This window comes from Ranitomeya imitator, chromosome 6, assembly GCF_032444005.1.
Source record: "Ranitomeya imitator isolate aRanImi1 chromosome 6, aRanImi1.pri, whole genome shotgun sequence".
NCBI classification, from domain to species: domain Eukaryota; kingdom Metazoa; phylum Chordata; class Amphibia; order Anura; family Dendrobatidae; genus Ranitomeya; species Ranitomeya imitator.
The window spans coordinates 87,472,496-87,498,183 of NC_091287.1; the positions used below are offsets into that span (position 1 = coordinate 87,472,496).

General features: G+C 42.3%; 1 protein-coding gene across 1 annotated transcript in view; it reads left to right on the forward strand.

Moving 5' to 3' along the window:
* Positions 1 to 20,802: 20,802 nt before the first annotated feature.
* The window catches only part of NPY (neuropeptide Y), a 43,223-nt gene continuing 38,337 nt past the window's right edge, over positions 20,803 to 25,688 (forward strand). Inside the window, exons 1-2 of the mRNA XM_069729866.1 lie at positions 20,803 to 20,934; positions 21,483 to 21,670. Coding sequence (XP_069585967.1) covers positions 21,483 to 21,670 — 188 coding nt within the window. The 5' untranslated portion in view covers positions 20,803 to 20,934. The remainder of the gene's footprint in view (positions 20,935 to 21,482; positions 21,671 to 25,688) is intronic.

Sequence of the window (25,688 nt, forward strand, 5' to 3'; positions counted from 1 at the left end):
ATCCTCCAATGGGTGAGAATACCTTAAGTATCAGAGGCCTCTAGGCAATTGGCCAGGGGCACCTCAGGGAGGTGCACACAGTCTCAATAAGTATCTGGAATTGTCAGTGCCGCCCCCTATGCACATAGCCAGGAAGTGTACACAGAGCAACCGCATAGATCCGGCAGCAGACAGAACCCCCAGCATGGCCCGGGGTGAGTGATGTATCAGGCAGGTGGAGGATGGAAGGCCATGCAGTGATGCCGGCAGGGTTGTTACACCAGCAAACAGATATTTGAAGCTGCTGGTGCCTCTGGAGTCCCTTGAACCTCAAGGTGTAGGATCCTTCAAAGGTTTGCTTTGGTTCATAAACCTACTATTCGGCCACCCCTAAACAGTGTTCACAAGCAGAAACGGTTGCAATGGGCCCAGACATACATGAAGACTAATTTTCAAACAGTCTTATTTACTGATGAGTGTCGAGCAACCCTGGATGGTCTAGATGGATGGAGTAGTGGATGGTTGGTGGATGGCCACTATGTCCCATCAAGGCTGCAACGTCAGCAAGGAGGTGGAGGAGTCATGTTTTGGATCAGAATCATGGAGAAACAGCTGGTAGGGCCCTTTAAGGTTCCTGAAGGTGTGAAAATGACATATGCAAAGTATATAGAGTTTCTGGCTGACAACTTTCTTCCATGGTATAAAAAGCAGAAACATGCCTTCAGGAGCAAAATCATCTTCATGCATGACAATGCACCATCTCATGCTGCAAAGAATACCTCTGAGTCATTGGCTGCTATGGGCATAGAAGGAGATAAACTCATGGTGTGGCCACCATCTTCCCCTGACCTCAACCCTATAGAGAACCTCTGGAGTATCATCAAGCAAAAGATCTATGAGGGTGGGAGGCAGTTCACATCAAAACAGCAGCTCTGGGAGGCTATTCTGACTTCATGCAAAGAAATACAAGCAGAAACTCTCCAAAAACTCACAAGTTCAATGGATGCAAGAATTGTGAAGGTGATATCAAAGAAGGGTTCCTATGTTAACATGTAACTTGTCCTGTTAGGATGCTTTGGAGTTAAATACATTTTTTGTTCAGTGAATGTGACCTCCCAATGATGCAAATTCCACAAATGAACATTTTCAGTTCTTTAAAACATATCAAATGTTTAGAAATTCTACTGTGCCTAATAATTTGGAACAGTGCGTTTTGAGGTTTTATTCATTTTCAAGATTATACTGTTATCATTGGGAGGTTTCTTCAATAAAATTTGATGTATACTCTATTGGGTGATGGCTTTTATTAGACTGACTGTCATTTGCACTGACCATTTAGGAATATCCGAGAAAAATATCATTTGCATAATAATTTGGAACATGATGTAATTGCCTTTCTATAAGACATAGAATGTGCTGTAATATCCAATAATAATAATAATTTTATTTATATAGCACCAACATATTCCGCAGCACTTTACATTATAGAGGGGACTTGTACAGACAATATACATTACAGCATAACAATAAACACAGATCAATTAATTGGTGAAGTGCTGATATTGGTGACTATGAAACATGGAAGGGGAACATGGAACATTGAATTCAGATTATCAGAAGACCAAGAGAAGGTAATATCACAGCTGTCACTTTACTGCAGAATGAAACAGATAAGCAGATTGAAAACCAAAATAACCATAATAATCTTTATTTTTATATAGCGCTAACATATTCCGCAGTGCTTTACAGTTTTTTGCACACATTATCATCACTGTCCCTGTTGGGGATCACAATCTAAATTCCGTATCAGTATGTCTTTGGAATGTGGGAGGAAGCTGGAGAGCCCAGAGGAAACCCACGCAAACACAGGGAGAACATACAAACTCTTTGCAGATGTTGTCCTTGGTGTGGTTTGAACTCCAGCGCTGCAAGGCTGCTGTACTATCCACTGCGCCACCGTGCTGCCCCAGCAGCTTTTATGTTCTGCATCACTATAGCTAATTATAGTACTTCTACATGGAGACCACAATTTTTTTTGTAACCCAATGAGTACAGATTAGCCAATCGCTTCATGTGATCCTGAGCCAGGTCAGTTCTCTCCGAGGAAAGCAGCTCTGTGAATGTTCTTTAGCCTAGAGGCTTAGTTTATGATTATCTCGGCTGGCATGCCGTTGGCTATATCCACCATACTTTATGTGACTGCAGACTTATGAATCAGTCCAGCACATGCTCTATGAGCTATGGGGATTCTCCTGTTTCTGAGCCGGGACCGAAGGGTATGTATGCGTTATACATACTCCCGCATCAGTGGGCGTGGCCTCACTCCATACACTTGTTTGTAGAGAACCTGCACCCTCTAGTTGGCCACACTCATTGCATGGCCGCATCAATACAAGTGCATGGAGTAAGTCTTTGCCCACTGGACGGGCTCTGGCCAGAAGTATGTATAATGCATATATACCTTCCTCAGCCGGTTCTGGCTCAGAAAGCAGGGAATCTCCGCGGCACAGGAGGGAATGTATGCGTTATACATACTCCCAGCTAGAGCCCATGAAGTGGGCATGGCCTTGCCCCATTCACTTGTATTGAGCGAGGCAGCATCCCATCTAGTGATGCGGCCGTGCAGTGGGTGTGGTAGACTAGAGGGCTCAGTCTCGCTTCATACAAGTGAAAGTTTCGCAAAACCCAACTATCTCAAAAGTCGACTCGAGTGAAATCGCGAAAAGTCAGGGATCGACCGAAACACGAAACCCAATACAAGTCAATGGGGAAGCATAGACGGCAGTGAGTGGAGGCCAGGAAAACACCTACAGTGCCCATTTTAATGGCAAAAACATCCATTCTTGGTACTGAAGCTTGTCAATCTTAATTTACCTTATAATAATAGTTAGGCATTGGACATTGGGGGTCATTTGGCTAAAGTTGTGGGGGGTATGGCTGGGTTAAGTATCTAGTGGGCCCAGGAACCGTGGACCACGTCATGGCAGTGGAGCAGGGAGAGGTAAGTATTTCAACTTTGCAAGTGCTGTGATCCTGAGCAAGCAGGGGGGCCCACTCGTTCGCATTGGCACTGGCACAGGGCCCCTCAAAGTACGGCGGTGTGTTTGCACGGCGGGGGTGCCTCCCACTGGCAGCGACACTTTTGCATCCTATGAGGGGCCCTGTGCCAGTGACGTCGCCAACGAGTATCCCCCCCACCTGATGAGGAACCTACACTTTCATCTGCACCTTCCTCTTTGTCCCCGTGTAAGGTGGTATAGTATGCGGGAAGGGGAACCTCACTTTCAGCAGGGTCAGAATCTGTCTGTGTAGCGTGCAAGGGGAATGTAGCGGTCTGGGTCAATGTACCAGCAGAGTCATCTAGCACTGTCTGGGCAATGGGCAGGATGAGGAGGAAACACAGATATAGTCCCAAATACAAAAGTAGGCTAAAAACAGTTCAAAATTGTTAACAGGACTAAACAGGCGGCATTGCTTTGTTCAGTGGAGGACAACTGTAATGAGAGGCTGACACAGTGAGTGGGCCCAAATCAGTAAGTAGTCTAAATGCAGTTCAAAATTGGTAACAGTAGTAAACAGGCGGCACTGCTTTGTTCAGTGGAGGAGAACAGCAAGGAGCGGCAGACACCGTTAGTAGGCCCCAACCTAACTAGTAGGCCAAATGCAGTGTTATATTAACAACTACTGAATGAGAGCCTGAAAATGGAAGCTCATGAAAGGCAACAAGGAGAACAGCATGGAGTGGCAGACACCGTTAGTAGGCCCCAACCAAACTAGTAGCCCCACTGCAGTTGTTCCATTTAACAACTATCTAAAAAGAGCCTGAAGATAGAAGCTCAGGAAAGGCAACCAGGAGAACACCTTGGAGTGGCAGACACTGTTAGTAGGCCCCAACCAAACTAGTAGCCCCACTGCAGTTGTTCCATTTAACAACTATTTAACAAGAGCCTGAAGATAGAAGCTCAGGAAAGGCAACCAGGAGAACACCTTGGAGCGGCAGACACTGTTAGTAGGCCCCAACCAAACTAGTAGCCCCACTGCAGTTGTTCCATTTAACAACTATTTAGCAAGAGCCTGAAGATAGAAGCTCAGGAAAGGCAACCAGGAGAACACCTTGGAGCGGCAGACACTGTTAGTAGGCCCCAACCAAACTAGTAGCCCCACTGCAGTTGTTCCATTTAACAACTATTTAACAAGAGCCTGAAGATAGAAGCTCAGGAAAGGCAACCAGGAGAACACCTTGGTGCGGCAGACACTGTTAGTAGGCCCCAACCAAACTAGTAGCCCCACTGCAGTTGTTCCATTTAACAACTATTTAACAAGAGCCTGAACACAGAAGCTCAGGAAAGGCAACCAGGAGAACACCTTGGAGTGGCAGACACTGTTAGTAGGCCCCAACCAAACTAGTAGCCCCACTGCAGTTGTTCCATTTAACAACTATTTAACAAGAGCCTGAATATAGAAGCTCAGGAAAGGCAACCAGGAGAACACCTTGGAGCGGCAGACACTGTTAGTAGGCCCCAACCAAACTAGTAGCCCCACTGCAGTTGTTCCATTTAACAACTATTTAACAAGAGCCTGAAGATAGAAGCTCAGGAAAGGCAACCAGGAGAACACCTTGGAGCGGCAGACACTGTTAGTAGGCCCCAACCAAACTAGTAGCCCCACTGCAGTTGTTCCATTTAACAACTATTTAACAAGAGCCTGAAGATAGAAGCTCAGGAAAGGGAACCAGGAGAACACCTTGGAGTGGCAGACACTGTTAGTAGGCCCCAACCAAACTACTAGCCCCACTGCAGTTTTAAAATTCCGATAGTCTGAAAACCTGATAATTGCAGGTCCTTTTTTTCAAGAGGACAGCTGTATTGAGTGGTGCAGCCAAACACTGCTAGTAGGCCTTACACCACAAAGTTGACTCGATGCAGGTTTAAAAAAGGTTAGATGGGTACACGGTCAGCATTGGTGTGGTCAGGGGAGGACAATTAGCAGGAGGGACCGCAGACAGACTTAGTAGGCCTAACATAAAAAAGGTGGCTCTATGCACTTTTAAATAGGTTCCAGGGGTACACAGGCAGCATTGGTGTGGTCAGCGGAGGACATGTGGAAGGAGGGACCGCAGACAGACTTAGTAGGCTTAACATAAAAAAATAGGCTCAATGCAGTTTCAATTATCTTGCAGGGGTACACAGGCAGCATTTGTGTGGTCAGAGGAGGACTATTGGAAGGAGGGACCGCAGACAGACTTAGTAGGCCTAAAATAAAAAAAGTAGGCTCTATGCACTTTTAAATAGGTTCCAGGGGTACACAGGCAGCATTGGTGTGGTCAGCGGAGGACTATTGGAAGGAGGGACCGCAGACAGACTTAGTAGGCCTAAAATAAAAAGTAGGCTCTATGCACTTTTAAATAGGTTCCAGGGGTAAACAGGCAGCATTGGTGTGGTCAACGGAGGACAATTGGAAGGAGGGACCGCAGACAGACTTACTAGGCCTAAAATAAAAAAGTAGGCTCTATGCACTTTTAAATAGGTTCCAGGGTTACACAGGCAGCATTGGTGTGGTCAGCGGAGGACAATTGGAAGGAGGGACCGCAGACAGACTTACTAGGCCTAAAATAAAAAAGTAGGCTCTATGCACTTTTAAATAGGTTCCAGGGTTACACAGGCAGCATTGGTGTGGTCAGCGGAGGACAATTGGAAGGAGGGACCGCAGACAGACTTACTAGGCCTAAAATAAAAAAAAGTAGGCTCTATGCACTTTTAAATAGGTTCCAGGGGTACACAGGCAGCACTGGTGTGGTCAGCGGAGGACAATTGGAAGGAGGGACCGCAGACAGACTTAGTAGGCCTAAAATAAAAAAGTAGGCTCTATGCACTTTTAAATAGGTTCCAGGGGTACACAGGCAGCATTGGTGTGGTCAGCGGAGGACAATTGGAAGGAGGGACCGCAGACAGACTTAGTAGGCCTAAAATAAAAAAAAGTAGGCTCTATGCACTTTTAAATAGGTTCCAGGGGTACACAGGCAGCATTGGTGTGGTCAGCGGAGGACAATTGGAAGGAGGGACCGCAGATAGACTTACTAGGCCTAGAATAAAAAAGTAAGTTCTATGCACTTTTAAATAGGTTCCAGGGGTACACAGGCAGCATTGGTGTGGTCAGCGGAGGACAATTGGAAGGAGGGACCGCAGACAGACTTAGTAGGCCTAACATAAAAAAATAGGCTCAATGCAGTTTCAATTATCTTGCAGGGGTACACAGGCAGCATTGGTGTGGTCAGCGGAGGACTATTGGAAGGAGGGACCGCAGACAGACTTAGTAGGCCTAACATAAAAAAAATAGGCTCAATGCAGTTTCAATTATCTTGCAGGGGTACACAGGCAGCATTGGTGTGGTCAGTGGAGGACTATTGGAAGGAGGGACCGCAGACAGACTTAGTAGGCCTAACATAAAAAAAGTAGGCTCAATGCAATTTCAATTATCATGCAGGGGTACACAGGCAGCATTGGTGTGGTCAGCGGAGGACAATTAGAAGGAGTGTCTGACACAGTACTCCAAAATAATACATAGATGTTAATGTCTCGCAAAAAAACAAAACAAACAAAAAAAGGGACTGTACTACAATTACTATCTCCCTACAGTAATCTCAGAAAAGTATGGCAGACAGCAATAAAAAGGACTGCTGCACACAAAAGTGTGGACAATCAAACAAGATAGGTGTGCAGAAAGGAAGGAACAACAGGATTTGTGCTTTGAAAAAAGCAGTTGGTTTGCACAGCGGCGTACAAACAGCAATGCAGCTATCAGGGAGCCTTATAAGGCAGCCTTATAAGCTACAGAGCTGATGCACCAAAAAAAACCTCCACTGTCCCTGCAAAGAAAAGGTGGTGTTGGACAGTGGAAATCGCTACAGCACAAGCAGTTTGGGGGTTTATATTCCCTGCCTAACGCTATCCCTGCTTCTGACGAAGCGGCAGCAACCTCTCCCTATGCTCAGATCAGCAGCAGTAAGATGGCGGTCAGCGTGCACGCCCCTTTATAGCCCCTGTGACGCCGCAGAAAGCAAGCCAATCACTGCCATGCCCTTCTCTAAGATGGTGGGGACCGAGAACTATGTAATCACGCTGCCCACACTCTGCGTCCACCTTCATTGGCTGAGAAATGGCGCTGAACGCATCATATGAAATGCGACTTTGGCGTGAAGGTCGCCGACCGCGTGGCCGACCCCACACAGGGATCAAATCAGGTTTCATGAAACCCGACTTTGCCAAAAGTCGGTGACTTATGAAAATGACCGATCCGTTTCGCTCAACCCTAGTACAGACAGTTGTTTTCATCTAGTCCAACTGACGGTTCTACCTGAAAGTAGAAACATATAGCCCCTACAGTCCAATCAGCATTCACAGATCAGGTTGCAATCATTACTTGCTGGTAAGAGGAGGTGGTGATGGCGAACTCAGTTGAGGGGTTCAAGAGAGGCCTGGATGTCTTCCTGGAGCGTAACAATATTGTATCTTGCAGTTATTAGGTTCTTTAGAAGGACGTAGATCTGGAGATTTATTCTGACTGAATGTAGGCTGAACTGGATGGATAAATGTATTTTTTTGGCCTTGCTAACTATGTAAAACTATCTAAAGATATATGGTTCCCGTCAAATAATAATTATTATTATTATACATTATTATAGCACCATTTATTCCATGGCGCTTTACATGTGAACGGGGCAAATATAGACAAGTACAATAAACAGGAGTAAAACAAGGCATACACAAGTATAGGAGGAGAGAGGACCCTGAGGGCTCACAGTCTACAGGGGATGGGTGAGGATACACTAGGAGAGGGTAGAGCTGGTCATGCGGCGGTTCAGTAGACTGGGGATCACTGCAGGTTGTAGGCTTGTCGGAAGAGGTGGGTCTTCAGGTTCCTTTTGAAGGTTTCCGTGGTAGGCGAGAGTCTGATGTGTTGGGGTAGAGAGTTCCACAGTATAGGGGAAGCACGGGAGAAGTCTTGGATGCGGTTGTGGGAGGAAGAGATGAGAGAGGCGTAGAGCAGAAGATCATGAGATGATCGAAGGTTGCGTGTAGGTAGGAAACGGGATACCATATCAGAGAGGTATGGAGGAGTCAGGTTGTGAATGGCTTTGTATGTCATTGTTAGTGTTTTGAACTGTAGCCTCTGGGCAATAGGAAGCCAGTGAAGGGCCTGGCAAAGAGGAGAGGCTGGGGAGTAACAGGCAGACAGGTGATTTAGTCAGGCAGCAGAGTGTAGGATGGATTTGAGTGGTGCCAGAGTGCTAGAGGGGAGGCCAGAGAGTAGGAGGTTGCAGTAGTCGAGGCAGGAGATGATAAGGGCATGTACTAGTGTTTTTGTGGTTTCATGGTCAAGGAATGCACGGATCCGGGAAATGTTTTTGAGTTGGAATCAGCAAGAGGAGGCAAGGGCTTGGATATGTGGCTTGAAAGAGAGGGTAGAGTCAAGGATCTCCCCGAGGCACCGAGCATGCGGGACCAGGGAAAGTGAGCAGCCATTGACATTGATGGATAGGTCGGTGGAGGGGTAGAGTGAGGTGGGGGAAAGATGATGAATTCTGTTTTGTCCATGTTCAGTTTTAGAAAACGAGCAGAAAAGAAGGATGAAATAGCAGGCAGACATTGTGGGATTTTGGCCAGTAAGGAAGTGAGGTCGGGTCCAGATAGGTAGATCTGCGTGTCATCAGTGTAGAGATGATATTGTAAACCGTGGGATTCTATGAGCTGTCCCAGGCCGAAGGTGTAGATGGAGAAGAGTAGGGGTCCTAGAACTGAGTATTGGGGAACACCGACAGACAGGGGGCGAGATGAGGAGGTGGTGTGGGAGAGGGAGACATTGAATGTCCGGTCTGTTAGATATGATGAGATCCAGGATAGGGCCAAGTCTGTGATGCCAAGAGATGAGAGAATCTTTAACAGGAGGGAGTGGTCCACAGTGTCGAAGGCAGAAGACAGATCCAGGAGGAGGAGGATAGAGTAGTGTTGCTTGCTCTTGGCGGTTAGTAGGTCATTGGTCACTTTAGTCAGGGCAGTTTCAGTTGAGTGATGTGGTCGGAAGCCAGATTGTAGGGTTTTCTTTATGGCAGTCCACCTGACTTGGCATTGAGACCTAAGATTCCTACTGCTCCTGTAATGTTGGATCTTGTAACAGTTTAAATGTATAGCAATTGTCCTATCAATTACTTTGGTTGGTCAACATCTTCAAGTAGTTGGTTTCCATTGGGGCACTTATCGGTTTTGCATCTTTCAATCAAAAATTTTCAATTATTGTATTTTTTATAACCTGTGCCTTTGGTTCTTAGGAAAACTGACATCTTCTTCCCTCTCAATCGGATTTCCCTATTAATGCTTGATATTTCTAAGATTTATGGTTTCAATGTCTTATGTAATATTTTAATATTCCCATTTCATGCTGAAAGCATACTAAAAGATTGTCCACATTAAAGAGCACAAATATCAAAGCAAGCAACATCCTGCAACATTTTTGACTAATGGAGCAATTTTTTCATAAAACTTCACTACATATTTTTGGAGTATTCCTTAGCAATCTGTCTTGCTTTGTATATTTGTACAACTGTTACATCTGTACTGAATTTGAATTTAAAAATCCATTTACAGCCTATGGCTTTTCTCTCATCTGATAGTTCTGTCAGTGTCTATATTTTGTTGTCATGTATTTATTACAATTTTTCCTCTGCAGCCGTTATCCATTTTTGATTTCCAATTCTGAGAGTTGAGATACGGCTTCCCAAAATGTGGGATCACATACACCTATACACCGACTGTAATTGCCTTGTATGAGAGACATACAGTACATGTAGTTTACTCTGTTTTCCCCTTGTTTTTTGCCCTTCAGACCGTTTTTTTGTTGTATTTGCTCACTTGAAGTGTTTGCGCTTGTAGAAAAATTATAGCAGTGGACAGTATAAAATCCAATGGGCAAAATATGTAAACTAAATTGAAATACTACAAATAGTGCAATTGTGCCCAAGGTGCCGGATAGAATGCACGTAAAAAACTATCCCCACTAAGTGAATGAATGGTATACCATTCGGTTATGAGAACCAAAGAAGAACCCACGTATGGAAGTCAATATATCGATAAATACAGATACAGTATCAAAGAAAGGACCAACAAGAAAATAATAATATAAAATGGATGTAATATATAAATTTGAAAAAGACGAAGTCAAACGATGACAGTCAAATAAAATGCCTTTATTAAAAAATAGTATAAATATACATATTTATTTGGGCAATGGTTGGTAACAAAAATCTGTGCCTGTAACTGGAGGGGACATAATATAAAAAATAATATACAACAATAATACAAAATAATATATTTATAGCGGGAACGGACACCGCAGGAGGTGAGGTAATTATATAAAAAATAATAATAATCCTAATAATAAATACTCCGATGCTCAAATGTCTGGCTCTGCATAGATAGTGTGAGGTAGCATATGTATATACAAAATATAAAAAGAAAAATATGAGTAATAGGAAAAAAGTGTATATGTGTGTATGTATGTGAAAAATATGTGAATGTAGGAAATTTTGGTATTTTTATTGTAGTGTACCAGCATAGTTTTCCACTACTCTTTTAACCCCTTCCCGACCTTTGACGCATACGCTGCGTCATGAAAGTCGGTGCCATTCCGACCCATGACGCAGCATATGCGTCATGGAAAGATCGCGTCCCTGCAGGCCGGGTGAAAGGGTTAACTCCCATTTCACCCGATCTGCAGGGACAGGGGGAGTGGTAGTTTAGCCCAGGGGGGGTGGCTTCACCCCCTCGTGGCTACGATCGCTCTGATTGGCTGTTGAAAGTGAAACTGCCAATCAGAGCCATTTGTAATATTTCACCTAAAAAAAATGGTGAAATATTACAATCCAGCCATGGCCGATGCTGCAATATCATCGGCCATGGCTGGAAACACTTATGTGCACCCACCCCACCCCACCGATCGCCCCCCCCCAGCCCCCCGATCTGTGGTCCGCTCCCCTCCGTCCTGTGCTCCGCTCCCCCGTCCTCCTGTCCGCTTCCCCCGTGCACCAATCACACCCCCCGCGCTCCAATCAAACCCCCCCGCACTCCGATCCCCCCCCGCACACAGCGATCCACCCCCCCCCGCACAGCGATCCCTCACCCCGTGCTCCGATCCTCCCCCGTGCTCCAATCCTCCCTCCCGTGTTCCGATCCACCCCCCCGTGCTCCGATCCACCCCCCCGTGCTCCGACGCCCCCCCCCGTGCCCTGATCTCCCCCCCTTATACTTACCTAGCCGCCCGAGGTCCGTCCGTCTTCTTTCCTGGGCGCCGCCATCTTCCAAAATGGCGGGCGCATGTGCAGTGCGCCCGCCGAATCTGCCGGCCGGCAGATTCGTTCCAGAGTGAATTTTGATCACTGAGATATAACCTATCTCAGTGATCAAAATAAAAAAAATAGTAAATGACCCCCCCCTTTGTCACCCCCATAGATAGGGACAATAAAAACAAATAAAGAATTTTAAGGTTGGGGATAAGAACTAGGGTTAGGGGAAAAATCCACAGTGCTAAACCGCTGCCGATTTATCGTTGATTTACCGCGGTTTTTCTGCGTATTTCACTGCGGTTTTACAACTGCGATTTTCTATTGGAGCAGTTGTAAAACCGCTGCGGAATCCGCAGAAAGAAGTGACATGCTGCGGAATGTAAACCGCTGCATTTCCGTGCAGTTTTTCCGCAGCATGTGTACAGCGATTTTTGGTTCCCATAGGTTCACATTGAACTGTAAACTCATGGGAAACTGCTGCGGATCCGCAGCATTTTCTGCAGCGTGTGCACATACCTTTAGAATTAGGCTATGTGCACACGGTGCGGATTTGGCTGAGGATCCGCAGCAGTGTTCCATCAGGTTTACAGTACCATGTAAACATATGGAAAACCAAATCCGCTGTGCCCATGGTGCGGAAAATACCGCGCGGGAACGCTGCGTTGTATTTTCCGCAGCATGCCAATTCTTTGTGCGGATTCCGCAGCGTTTTACACCTGTTCCTCAATAGGAATCCGCAGGTGAAATCCGCACAAAAAACACTGGAAATCCGCGGAAAATCCGCAGGTAAAACGTAGTGCCTTTTACCCGCGGATTTTTCAAAAATGGTGCTGAAAAATCTCATACGAATCCGCAACGTTGGCACATAGCCTTAGGGTTGGGTTGGAATTAGGGTTGTGGTTAGGGTTAGGGGTGTGTTGGGGTTAGGGTTGTGGTTAGGGGTGTGTTGGGGTTAGGGTTGTGATTAGGGTTATGGCTACAGTTGGGATTAGGGTTAGGGGTGTGTTGGGGTTAGTGTTGGAGGTAGAATTGAGGGGTTTCCACTGTTTAGGCACTTCAGGGGGTCTCCAAACGCAACATGGCGCCACCATTGATTCCAGGCAATCTTGTATTCAAAAATTCAAATGGTGCTCCCTCACTTCCGAACTCCGACGTGTGCCCAAACAGTGGTTTACCCCCACATATGGGGTACCAGCATACTCAGGACAAACTGCGCAACAATTACTGGGGTCCAATTTCTCCTGTTACCCTTGAGAAAATAAAAAATTGCTTGCTAAAACATCATTTTTGAGGAAAGAAAAATGATTTTTTATTTTCACGGCTCTGCGTTGTAAACGTCTGTGAAGCACTTGGGGGTTCAAAGTGCTCACCACATATCTAGATAAGTTCCTTGGGGGGTCTAGTTTCCAAAATGGGGTCACTTGTGGGGGGTTTCTACTGTTTAGGCACACCAGGGGCTCTGCAAACGCAACGTGACGCCCGCAGACCATTCCATCAAAGTCTGCATTTCAAAAGTCACTACTTCCCTTCTGAGCCCCCACGTGTGCCCAAACAGTGGTTTACCCCCACACATGGGGTATCAGCGTACTCAGGAGAAACTGGACAACAACTTTTGTGGTCCAATTTCTCCTGTAACCCTTGGGAAAATAAAAAATTCTGGGCTAAAAAATTATTTTTGAGGAAAGAAAACGTATTTATTATTTTCACTGCTCTGTGTTATGAACTTCTGTGAAGCACTTGGGGGTTCAAAGTGCTCACCTCACATCTAGATAAGTTCCTTTCGGGGTCTAGTTTCCAAAATGGGGACACTTGTGGGGGGTTTCTACTGTTTAGCCACATCAGGGGCTCTGCAAACGCAACGTGACGCCCGCAGAGCATTCCATCAAAGTCTGCATTTCAAAACGTCACTACTTCACTTCCGAGCCCCAGCATGTGCCTAAACAGTGGTTTACCCCCACATATGGGATATCAGCGTACTCAGGAGAAACTGGACAACAACTTTTGGGGGCAAATTTCTCCTGTTACCCTTGGGAAAATAAAAAATTGCGGGCTAAAATTCATTTTTGAGAAAATAAATTTTTTTTTTTAATTTTCATGGCTCTGCGTTATAAACTTCTGTGAAGCACTTGAGGGTTCAAAGTGCTCACTACACATCTAGATTAGTTCCTTTGGGGGTCTAGTTTCCAAAATGGGGTCATTTGTGGGGGATCTCCAATGTTTAGGCACACAGGGGCTCTCCAAACGCGACATGGTGTCCGCTAATGATTGGAGATAATTTTCCATTTAAAAAGCCAAATGGCGTGCCTTCCCTTCTGAGCCCTGCCGTGCGCCCAAACAGTGGTTTACCCCCACATATGGGGTATCTGCATACTCAGGACAAACTGGACAACAACATTTGTGGTCCAATTTCTCCTATTACCATTGGCAAAATAGGAAATTCCAGGCTAAAAAATCATTTTTGAGAAAAGAAAAATTATTTTTTATTTTCATGGCTCTGCATTATAAACTTCTGTGAAGCACCTGGGGGTTTAAAGTGCTCAGTATGCATCTAGATAAGTTCCTTGGGGGGTCTAGTTTCCAAAATGGGGTCACTTGTGGGGGAGCTCCATTGCATAGGCACACAGGGGCTCTCCAAATGCGACATGGTGTCCGCTAACAATTGGAGCTAATTTTCCATTCAAAAAGTTAAAAGGCGCGCCTTCCCTTCCGAGCCCTGCCGTGTGCCCAAACAGTGGTTTACCCCCACATATAAGGTATTGGCGTACTCGGGAGAAATTGCTCAACAAATTTTAGGATCCATTTTATCCTATTGCCCATGTGAAAATGAAAAAATTGAGGCTAAAAAATTTTTTTCTGAAAAAAAAGTACTTTTTCATTTTTACGGATCAATTTGTGAAGCACCTGGGGGTTTAAAGGGCTCACTATGCATCTAGATAAGTTCCTTGGGGCGTCTAGTTTCCAAAATGGGGTCACTTGTGGGGGAGCTCCAATTTTTAGGCACACGGGGGCTCTCCAAATGTGACATGGTGTCCGCTAAAGAGTGCAGCCAATTTTTCATTCAAAAAGTCAAATGGCGCTCCTTCCCTTCCAAGCCCTGCCGTGCGCCCAAACAGTGGTTTACCCCCACATATGAGGTATCAGCGTACTCAGGACAAATTGGACAACAACTTACGTGGTTCAGTTTCTCCTTTTACCATTGGGAAAATAAAAAAATTGTTGCTGAAAAATCATTTTTGTGACTAAAAAGTTAAATGTTCATTTTTTCCTTCCATGTTGCTTCTGCTGCTGTGAAGCAACTGAAGGGTTAATAAACTTCTTGAATGTGGTTTTGTGCACCTTGAGGGGTGCAGTTTTTAGAATGGTGTCACTTTTGGGTATTTTCAGCCATGTAGACCCCTCAAACTGACTTCAAATGTGAGGTGGTCCCTAAAAAAAATGGTTTTGTAAATTTCGTTGTAAAAATGAGAAATCGCTGGTCAAATTTTAACTCTTATAACTTCCTAGCAAAAAAAAAATTTGTTTCCAAAATTGTGCTGATGTAAAGTAGACGTGTGGGAAATGTTATTTATTAACTATTTTGTGTCACATAACTCTCTGGTTTAACAGAATAAAAATTCAAAATGTGAAAATTGCGAAATTTTCAAAATTTTCGCCAAATTTCCGTTTTTATCACAAATAAACACAGAATTTATTGACCTAAATTTACCACTTACATGAAGCCCAATATGTCACGAAAAAAACAATCTCAGAACCGCTAGGATCCATTGAAGCGTTCCTGAGTTATTACCTCATGAAGGGACACTGGTCAGAATTGCAAAAAACGGCAAGGTCTTTAAGGTCAAAATAGGCTGGGTCATGAAGGGGTTAACATCCATACATACACCTATTTACTTCACTCATAGTTTTATTATATACACACTGTATTTATTTATTATTTGTATTTTTGGTTTTATTTCATATATATTGGTTATATTTTGATTATACTATATATACACATTTATATTTTCTCATATTTTTTCACTTTGTTTACACTTTTTTTTCCCATATATATATATATATATAATTTTTCTTATATATTTTTTTCTTGTTTTGTCTTTTTACACTATTGGTATATTTTTCACATACATACACACATATACACTTTTTTCCTATTACTCATATTTTTCTTTTTTATATTTTGTATATATGTGAGGCGCCCTCTGCTGGTTGTTCCTGGAGCGTGGGAACTTTCCTAGAAAGCTCCCTGGCTCGAGATCATAAGAGGGCGCCCTCTGCTGGTTGTCCTCATATGAACTCAAGCCAGGGAGCTTTCTAGGAAAGTTCCCACGATCTAGGAACAGCCAGCAGAGGGCGCCTCACCACAAATGAAGCTAAATATAGGTCATTGACCTACTTTACCTTCATTCGCTGGGGTTTTGCAGGCAGGAGTAGCGCTGCATTAGCAGAACTCCTGCCTGCAAAATATTTTAACCCCTTCAGATGGATTTACATCATTGGACTTTACAGATCCTCGGAAGGTATGTATATTCTTGGTTTATTATTTTATACTAGTATTGGATTAATAATGGATAGGTGTCATAATTGACGCCTCTCCATTATTAATTTGGCTTAATGTCACCTTACAATAGCAAGGTGTCATTAACCCTTCATTACCCCATATCCCACCGCTACACGGGAATGGGAAGGGAGTGGCCAAGTGCCAGAATAGGCGCATCTTCCAGATGTGCCTTTTCTGGGGTGGCTGGGGGCAGGTGTTTTTAGCCAGGGGGGGCCAATAACCATGGACCCTCTCCAGGCTATTAATATCTGCCCTCAGTCACTGGCTTTACCACTCTGGCGGAGAAAATTGTGCGGGAGCCCACGCCAATTTTTTCCGCCATTTAACCCCTTAATTTACTAGCTAGAACGGCCAAATTTTGCATATACACACTACTAACATTAGTAGTGTGGAATATGCAAAAAAAAATGGGGATATGAGATGGTTTACTGTATGTAAACCATGTCTCATATCATGTCGGGTTTTAGGAAGGAGAAAGCAAAAGCCGGTAATTGAATTACCGGCTTTCTGCTATATCGCGCTGGATGAAATATTAATATATATTCATATATGTGTCTACTGACATATATATATATATATAGACAGTATATATGGGTTTTTTTTTTTTTACACATGGATCCCTTGTATAGCCGTATGTCGGTTTTGCAAGCCTGCGATAAAAACACGCATTACGGCTGCCATACGGATTACATACGGAGGATGCCATGCGCAAAAAACGGTGACACACCCTGCCTACGGAGGAGCTACGGACCACTATTTTCGGGACTTTTCAGTGTATTACGGCCGTAATATACGGACCGTATTTTCATACGCTGTGTGTGACGCCGGCCTTAGATGCTCCTAATCAACTTGTTAGCTGCATTAAAGACCGCTGTCTACATAGTCACTAGTGATGAGCGAGTCTACTCGTTGCTCAGATGGTCTCCGAATATTTGTGACTGCTCGGAGATTTAGTTTTTGTTGACCCACCTGCATGATTTAAGGCTGCTAGCCAGCCTGAGTAAATGTGGGGGTTGCCTGGTTGCTAGGGAATCCCCACATGTATTCAAACTGTCTATCAGCTGTAAATCATGCAGCTGAGGCAATGAAAACTAAATCTCCGAGCAGTTACAAATACTCGAAGACCACCCGAGCGTGCTCGGGAAAACCTGAGCAACGAGTACACTCGCTCATCACTAATAGTCACCTTTATAAAAGAGTTCTGTCCATAGACTCAATCAGTCAAACTCTAACCTCTACAACATGGGCAAGACCAAAGAGCTTTAAAAGGATGTCAGGTTCAAGATCATACACCTGCACAAAGCTGGAATGGTTACAAAACCATATATAAGACACTGGGTGAGGACACAACTGTTGGTGCAAAAGTAAGAAAATGGAAGAAATACAAAAAGACTATCAATTGCCATCTATCTGGAGCACCATGCAAAATCTCTCCTTGTGGGGTATCCTTGATCATGAGGATGGTGAGAGATCAGCCTAAAAATACATGGGGGAACTTGATAATGATCTCAAGGCAGCTGGGACAACAGTCACCAAGAAAACCATTGTCAACACATTACGCCATGAAGGTTTAAAATCCTGCAGTGCCCGCAAGGTCCCCCTGCTCAAGAAGGCACATGCGCAGGCCTGTCTGAAGTTTGCCAATGAACATCTGGATGATTCTGTGAGTGATTGGGAGAAGGTTTTGTGGTCAGATGAGATAAAAATTGATGTCTTTGGCATTAACTCAACTCGCCGTGTTTGGAGGAAGAAAAATGCTGCCTATGACCCAAAGAACACCGTCCCCACTGTCATGCACAGAGGTGGAAGCCTTATATTTTGGGGGTGTTTCTCTGCTAAGGGCACAGGACTACTTCACCGCATCAATGGGAGAATGGATGGAGCCATGTACCATAAAATCCTGAGTGACAACCTCCTTCCCTCTGCCAGGACATTAAAAAATGGGTCATGGCTGCATCTTCCAGCAAGACAATGACTCAAAACATACAGCCAAGGCAACAAAGGAATGGCTCAAAAAGAAGCACAATAAGGGCATGGAGTGGCCTAGCAAGTCTCCAGACCTTAATCCCATAGAAAACTTATGGAGGGAGTTGAAGCTCCGAGTTGCCAGTCTCAAACTTTCCTTACCCGCTGGCTGTCTGCTGGCTGCAATATTGGATTGAAGTTCATTCTCTGTCCTCCGTAGTACATGCCTGCACAAGGCAATCTTGCCTTGCGCAGGCGTGTACTATGGAGGACAGAGAATGAACTTCAATCCAATATTGCAGCCAGCATGCAGCCAGCGGGTAAGGAAAGGGTGAATCAAACACCCGAAAACCCCGCCCCTATGGCTGAAAATTGTTCCCTCCAAATTCAGGTGACAGTGTCCCTTTAATGATTTAAAGATGATCTGCAAAGAGGAGTGAACCAAACTTCCTCCTGACATGTGCGCAAACCTCACCATCAACTACAAAAAACGTCTGATTGCTGTGCTTGCCAACAAGGGTTTTGCCACCAACTATTAAGTCTTGTTTGCCAGAGGAATCAAATACTTATTTCTCACTGCAAAATGCAAATACATTTATATAATTTATACAATGTGATCTTCTGGATTTTATTTTTGATATTTTATCTCTCAATGTTAAATTTGTCAGTGGGCAAACTTACAAAATCAGCAAGGGATCAAATAATTATTTCCTTCACTGTAAGTACATCTGACAAATAATAACACCCTTCCTCCTACCTCCAACGTCACACAGCCTGATGACTTCCCCCAAGGTGAAAAACATGAAGTATTAGTGGCAATGTTGCCCGAAATGTGTGTCAAGGGACCTTATTGTCTTGATAGAAAATTAAATAATGGCAGAAAAGAAAGTAGGACTCCATAGTCAAGATAACAATTAGGGGCTTTTGGATGCAGATTGAGGTCACCTAACACAAGAATTCCTGGTAACACTGTCTCATTCTTATGACTTGAGGTAATTTTCCACTTTTTTTTTGCTATAGTGCAGCACATCTGGAGACCATACTCCGGTGCAGATTCTCAATACCAAGTAAAGGGGTTATCCAGGATATATATTATTGTTGTGCATGTAGCTACGAACTAACAGCCACATAATGGCTATCTACCAGCCTGTTCCGCATGGTGACGATCTGACGGCAATTTTGCTGCTGAATTTCACATCTCATCGAAAGAGCAGCCTTTACTCATCAAGTCTGGTCCGTCGAAGAGACATCACGGCAGACGTCATGCTGATGGACAGCCTTCTCCTCGCAGTTAGGTAGCAGAAAGAACCCAACAACAGAGCAGAGAGGAAGAGAAGATGCCTCTGTCGACGTTATGTCAGCAGAAACTGCACAGTCGCGACTCGCCAGCAGGAGTTGTCAGTGACCAATCTAAGTGAGCAGATACTGGCTCCAGGAAGAAAAGGCCATAGCTAGCAACTACCTGCCTGTTAGTTGTTAGCCCCATATGCAAAAATAATAAAAGTCTCGGATTACCCTCCTAAATTTGGTACAGGAAGAAGGCTTGTCTTTCTTGCTAGTAGTTCCACTGAAGTTGCATGGATTGTCTATATGGTTGTATAGGTGGCTCCTCTACGCTGCTGATAAAAATCCAAAGGAAGATTCCAAGAGACAGGATTGGTAGTGATGTGATTATCAACACATTTCAAAGTCATTTGACTTCTTCATCAGGAAAAAAACACAAACTTGAGTTGTGTTTTTTTCCCAATGAAGAAGTCAGATGTCTTGGAAACGCATTGATAGTAAACCACATCGCTACCAATTCTGGAATCTTTGGATTTTTATCAGCAGCGCAGAAGACGCACTTATTCCTTCTTGGCACTTTATGGCTTTTTTAACCTGTGGAGTTGCAGCAGCTAACAATTCTGAATCCCAACAATCGTTGTTTTTTACACAACTGAATTGAGTGAGCACCTCATTCTCCTCACTATACATGATTATCAGATATGACCCTATTGGGCTTTTTTTGTTCCCCAGTCTCTGCTACATACTGTACATGTTTATATATACAGCCTGTAATGTATTTAAGCTAGACAATATTTGAAATATAAAAATCATTTCCTCTGGCCATATATTATGCATATATTATAAATACAAAGTTCCTGATCACCCTCCACCTCGCACAAACAGGTTTCTCAATTCAATACCATGTGGCAAAAGCCATAATGTATAATAAAGCTTTCTGAGAATCCTCGACACTCTTGAGTTTTCTGGGAGTGAATATTTTACTAAAATTTAAAAACAAAAATACAAGCTCATCGCCTATAACATTTATATTTAGACATAAACTCTATATCTGATCTACTGGAGGAATACAGCCCGCATTTCATCCTCACAGACACCTCCCTATAAGTAAATACTTTATAGCTCCAATCTATATTCGCTTTCGACATTTCTACCCCTGTGTCACCGCAAAGTTCAAAATCAATCATTCTCCAAGTCCAAATCTTCCACTCGCATTCTGATGAGTCAGAGACTCGTCATCGTCTATACGTGTAAGTTTGTGTGAGATTTGCAATAGTAATAGGTTTCTCAACTGCTGCAGCTGCATGATATGCTAATGGTTAGTAACAGGAGGGGTGAACGCCTTGAAAATCTTTCCATTGCACACAATAGCAGCTTTTAAAATAAAATTAAAATGTACGTAGAATCAGGTTGGGGTTATGCTCAGAGGTACGTGAGGGGACGTCACTGGGGAGGACGCGCATCTTTTATATTGTATTAAATATTTCCAATTTTCAGTTGTAACTCATTTTGACAAATCAAACAATAAAAGGCATCATTTCCCTCCCTTTATACATGACCCATGTCTGCAAGGTCTCACCTATTAGTGACGTGCTTGCTGCTCAGAGGTAGGAGGAGATAGTAGATTTTTAGTCATCCACTATTATACCCCCCAAAGCCCCTCCTGTAGGAGAAAGACTATAAAAGCCTCAGTATGGCAGAGAGTCGTCTCAAGCTGGGTATTAGGGAGAACAAAGTCTAATTACAGAGAAGACACATAAGAAGACAGTCAGGCAACTGGAAGATCGGAGAGAAGACACGTTCCCCAGTCAGTGTAAGTACTCAGGGAGCTGTCCTCGGTGCTGATCCGGCTCCAGCTCCTCATTGTCCTCTTACTTTCCTCTTTGTGAGTTTGATGTTATCACTTTACATGCATATTACAAATAATTCGTGTTTTTATTGCTGAAAATTACTGAAATATAAAAGAAATATAATATGAAAGAAAACTACGGTAGCTAACGCAGGTTGTTTTGGTGCAGATTGTTCTGCTATAAAATTGTAGGGCAACAGATCTGAACCATCATCCACGTATGTCACGTCAACACATAGGAAGAGTTTTCATTCTATAAAGTTAAAGCTGATGCCTGTAAAGATGGAGCAGAACTGAGTTTTTTAGATGTGGCAGACCTCAGTTTCACCTAAACTGATGTATTTTATGCAACCGACTTTAATTTCTTAACTCAGAAGTGTTCATCACAAATTCAGCAATTTTACAATAAGAAAAATGTAAGCAAATATGTCTCATGCAGGGGAATCAGCGTACGGTATGAAGGGCTTGTCACTTGTTGAAGTTCTGATTCTGTGTTTTTTTTTTTATCCCAGATGCAGGGAAGCATGAGGTTGTGGATGTCAGTGCTGACTATAGGTCTATCCTTGCTGATCTGCTTGGGGACATTTGCAGAGGCTTACCCATCAAAACCTGACAACCCTGGAGAGGACGCACCAGCAGAGGACATGGCCAAATACTACTCAGCACTGAGGCACTATATAAACCTTATAACAAGGCAAAGGTACAGTGTTCATTATTATTATTATTTTTTTTATCGTAGAGAATAGTGTGCACTGAATTATAAGATATATGATGTCTTTATAGAGTACCAACAATAGAAGGCTGTAGCTGAGGTCTGGATTTACACACATCATGTGTATAATGTAATCACCAGCATTCTTTTCTTAAACCGCAGATTATATGTTAGGATATCAAGTATTACATTACAGTCTCTATAACAATATCACACATGATAGCTCCCTTGTCTCCTTGATTTTCTTTTTAGGATTTAAATTGCAATCTTAGCTTAGCTACATCTATATTTTAAAACAAAGAGATTATCAAAACGAACAGGAAAGATAATAATCTGCAAATGATCTGTAACTCCGTTGGCTTCTTAAAATTGAAATTGTATAGATAGATAGATATGTGATAAGATAAATAGATAGATATATATTAGATGGATGGATAGATCGATCGATCGATCGATCGATAGATTGATAGATAGATAGATAGATGTAAAAGAAAAGTTTAAAAGCAGAACTAGCAAGCAGTACATGAAAACTGGGTGCCAGACCTTACAGGCATAGACCAAGCCTCAATATAGTATAAAATGAAGACAACACTCCTTTTTTTAGAAAAAATAATGGTGGTTTAATAGCCCATAGGGACTTCAGTGACGTTTCAAACGTCGCTGAAGCTGTCTTCGTTTTTTTTATACCAGAAAGCTAGATGAATAGATAGATAGATAGATAGATAGATAGATAGATAGATAGATAGATAGATAGATAGATAGATAGATAGATAGATAGACGATAGATAGATAGATAGATAGATAGATAGATAGATAGATACAGATAGATAATAGATAGATATGAGCTATAGATTGATATGAGATATAGATAGATATGAGATAGATAGATAGATAGATAGATAGATAGATAGATAGATAGATAGATAGATAGATAGATAGATAATTTTACTTGATGGGAATAACTTCAGCACAGACTTCTAAAACTCGAAGTGAAACATAGCAGAGCTGAATTTGTCATTAATTCTCGGAGGCTGTGCAGTGTGATAATCACCAATTTAGCGTATTGCTGTAGGTTTACATAGAATGTTGGGCACAGATATAAGAATACTTCAAATAGAGCAGAAGTAACATGTTCACTTGGCACACATCCTGTAAAGAATTAACAATTTAGTTCTAAATGCAGCTCATGCTCTATTAATACAACAGTGTATTCTCCTTGCCTTTAGCATGGGTTAACTTTTTACTAATGTATATATATATATATATATATATATATACACATATACACATTAACCTGCATTGGATTAATTTGCATACAGATACACTTTACGATATGTATGAATATACAATATAAACTAGAATAGATGGGGGAACATATAGCATATGAGATACGAGTATACAGAGGTACAGAAGATATTATAGGAGGTGGGGACTGGGGTGTATACAGTATACACTAATAGAGATGGGTGAACATACAAATTTTATGATAAAGGTGGGTGAATATAAATTATAAATTATAGCAGGTAGGTAGATATATATGATATATGCAATAATATATGGTTGGATAAGCAGTGTAAGATTTAAAAAGAAGGTGAATATATACTATATAGATCAGTGTTCCCCAACTCCGGTCCTCAAGAGCCACCAACAGGTCATGTTTTCAGGATTTCCTTAGTATTGCACAGGTGATAATTGCATCACCTGGAAAGGCAACAATTCCATCACCTGGGCAATACTAAGGAAATCCTGAAAACATGACCTGTTGGTGGCTCTTGAGGACCGGAGTTTGGGAACACTGATATAGAGGTTTAGAAAATTAAAGTATATTTTGAAAGAAGTGGGTAAATATATGGCACAAGATAAGAGATGGATGGAAACATAGTATAAACTATGAAGTGGAGGAATGTCTGATATGATGGGTGATATCAAGTGTATAGTAGAAGAACTGACTGGATAAACAATGTGCATTAAAACAGTGGCATTTAAGACTTTATTGGTGGATGGATATAAGGGATATATAGTATGTATCTACTATAGAGATATATATCCACTCCTAACACAGGTTAAGTGGACATTTGGTATATTTAATAAGAGGTGGTTGAAAATACAATAAATTACATTATATAATAGGTGGATGGATAGACAGTTTATAATGTACGAGTTGTTGGCTATATGGTGTATATTGTAAGATCTGGGTCTTACAAGTGTGATTCTCTAGTACTAATATCCCTATGTACATATTCAGTATATACTATAAGAGCTGGATGGAGGTACAATATATATAATAGGAGTAGATGATATAATAGGTGAATGGATATAAAGTATATGAGTTTTGTAGATATAGTTGGGAGGATATACAGTCTATATTATATTAGTTGGATACAGATACAGATGTGGCCAAGTTTAACTTGACAAATAACACACCATCTTGATAACCTGAAACAGAAGGTGATCTTGGCTTCTAAGAGGATTATGATCATTTGACATGACAGAAGCCATTATCTGTCCAATAGTAGATTCATATGCACCATTGACCAACCTTGTGCTTAGCTCTACAGGGCCTCCCACCGGGTCCAAAAACAATGTAGAAATTCAGTGAACCCAAGGCACCAAGGCAGCAGGTTCTTGATAAAAACTTGATCTTTATTCCATATTAGTTCAAATCATAACATGAGGACAAATCAGGCAAAGTAGGCAATCTGTGTTATGGTAAATGTGGCTATATACTGTACATGAACAGTAGGTGCATACAGTATATACATAAGCTCTAGAAGTACTTACAGTAGATATCGTAAGAAGTGGGTGAATATACAAAGTATAAGGGTTGGGTGTATATATGGTATGAGCTATATGAAGAGATGAATATACAGTTTATACTTTAATAGATGGATCAATACACAGTACATTGTATAAGTATTGGGTATAGATATGGAATATACTTTAAGAGATGGGGTAATAAATAGAATTTAAGATTTAGGTGGATGTATGGTATATATTATAGCAAGAGGGTGAATATTCATTATTCACCTAATAGCAGTTGGGTAAAATTATTCTAAGCATTAAGCGCGAATATGGAGAATGCCTCAAGAACTAGGTGATTCTACAGTATCTACAGTATATATTTTAGGATTTAGGTGGATGTATGGCATACATGATAGGAACTGGTTGGGTATACAGCAAAAATGGTAATAGTTTGGTTAACACGCAATATATTCTATATACATTTGGAATATGTCATAAGAGATGGGATTATATACTCTAATAGCTCGGTAAGCATCAGATGGATGTCAGGTATATAGGTAAATATACAGAAAATATTAAGAGATATATAAATATAAGAGATATATGCTACATATTATAAGAGGTGGGGATAAATGATATATATCACTGTATGAACTGTAGGAGGTGGTGGGATACATTAATTCCCTATCTGTACCAGTGTGCCTTTATATAATTGCTCTGATGTGATGATTTGGCATGCCATATACTTCATTTGAGTAGACTAGTTTTTCTGGGATTTTTCTGAGGATCCTGAAGTGATTAGTGGAAAGTGATGAAGCGAAGCAATGGAGATTTATGCATTGTGACACTCCGCTGGCGAAACACTGCGATGAGCTGATTAAAAAATACAGGGGAGAAAATGGCACATTGTGGAAAGTCAGAAGTGCCTGAGAGCACTGAAACATGTAAAGAAATTGTCCCGAATTTTAAGCTAATCTTTAGTCACATTTATAAGCATCCCATTATGTAGAGACAGAGGCTGACAGAGCATCCAATAGATGATGATAGCTCTCCAGGGCATTTAACACCCAGATGATTATGCAAAAGCAAACTCTGAAGACAGAACAAGGGAGAAAAGTTGTGAAGAAAATCAAGTTAGTCCTTAAAAGCCAAGTGACTTCTTAAAGCTTCAAAGCAGGCAGAAATCTTTCTATAGAAATAGAAAAATGTGCATCGTAAATCTGTATATATATTTAATAATTCAATGACAAATTCAGCTCCGCTA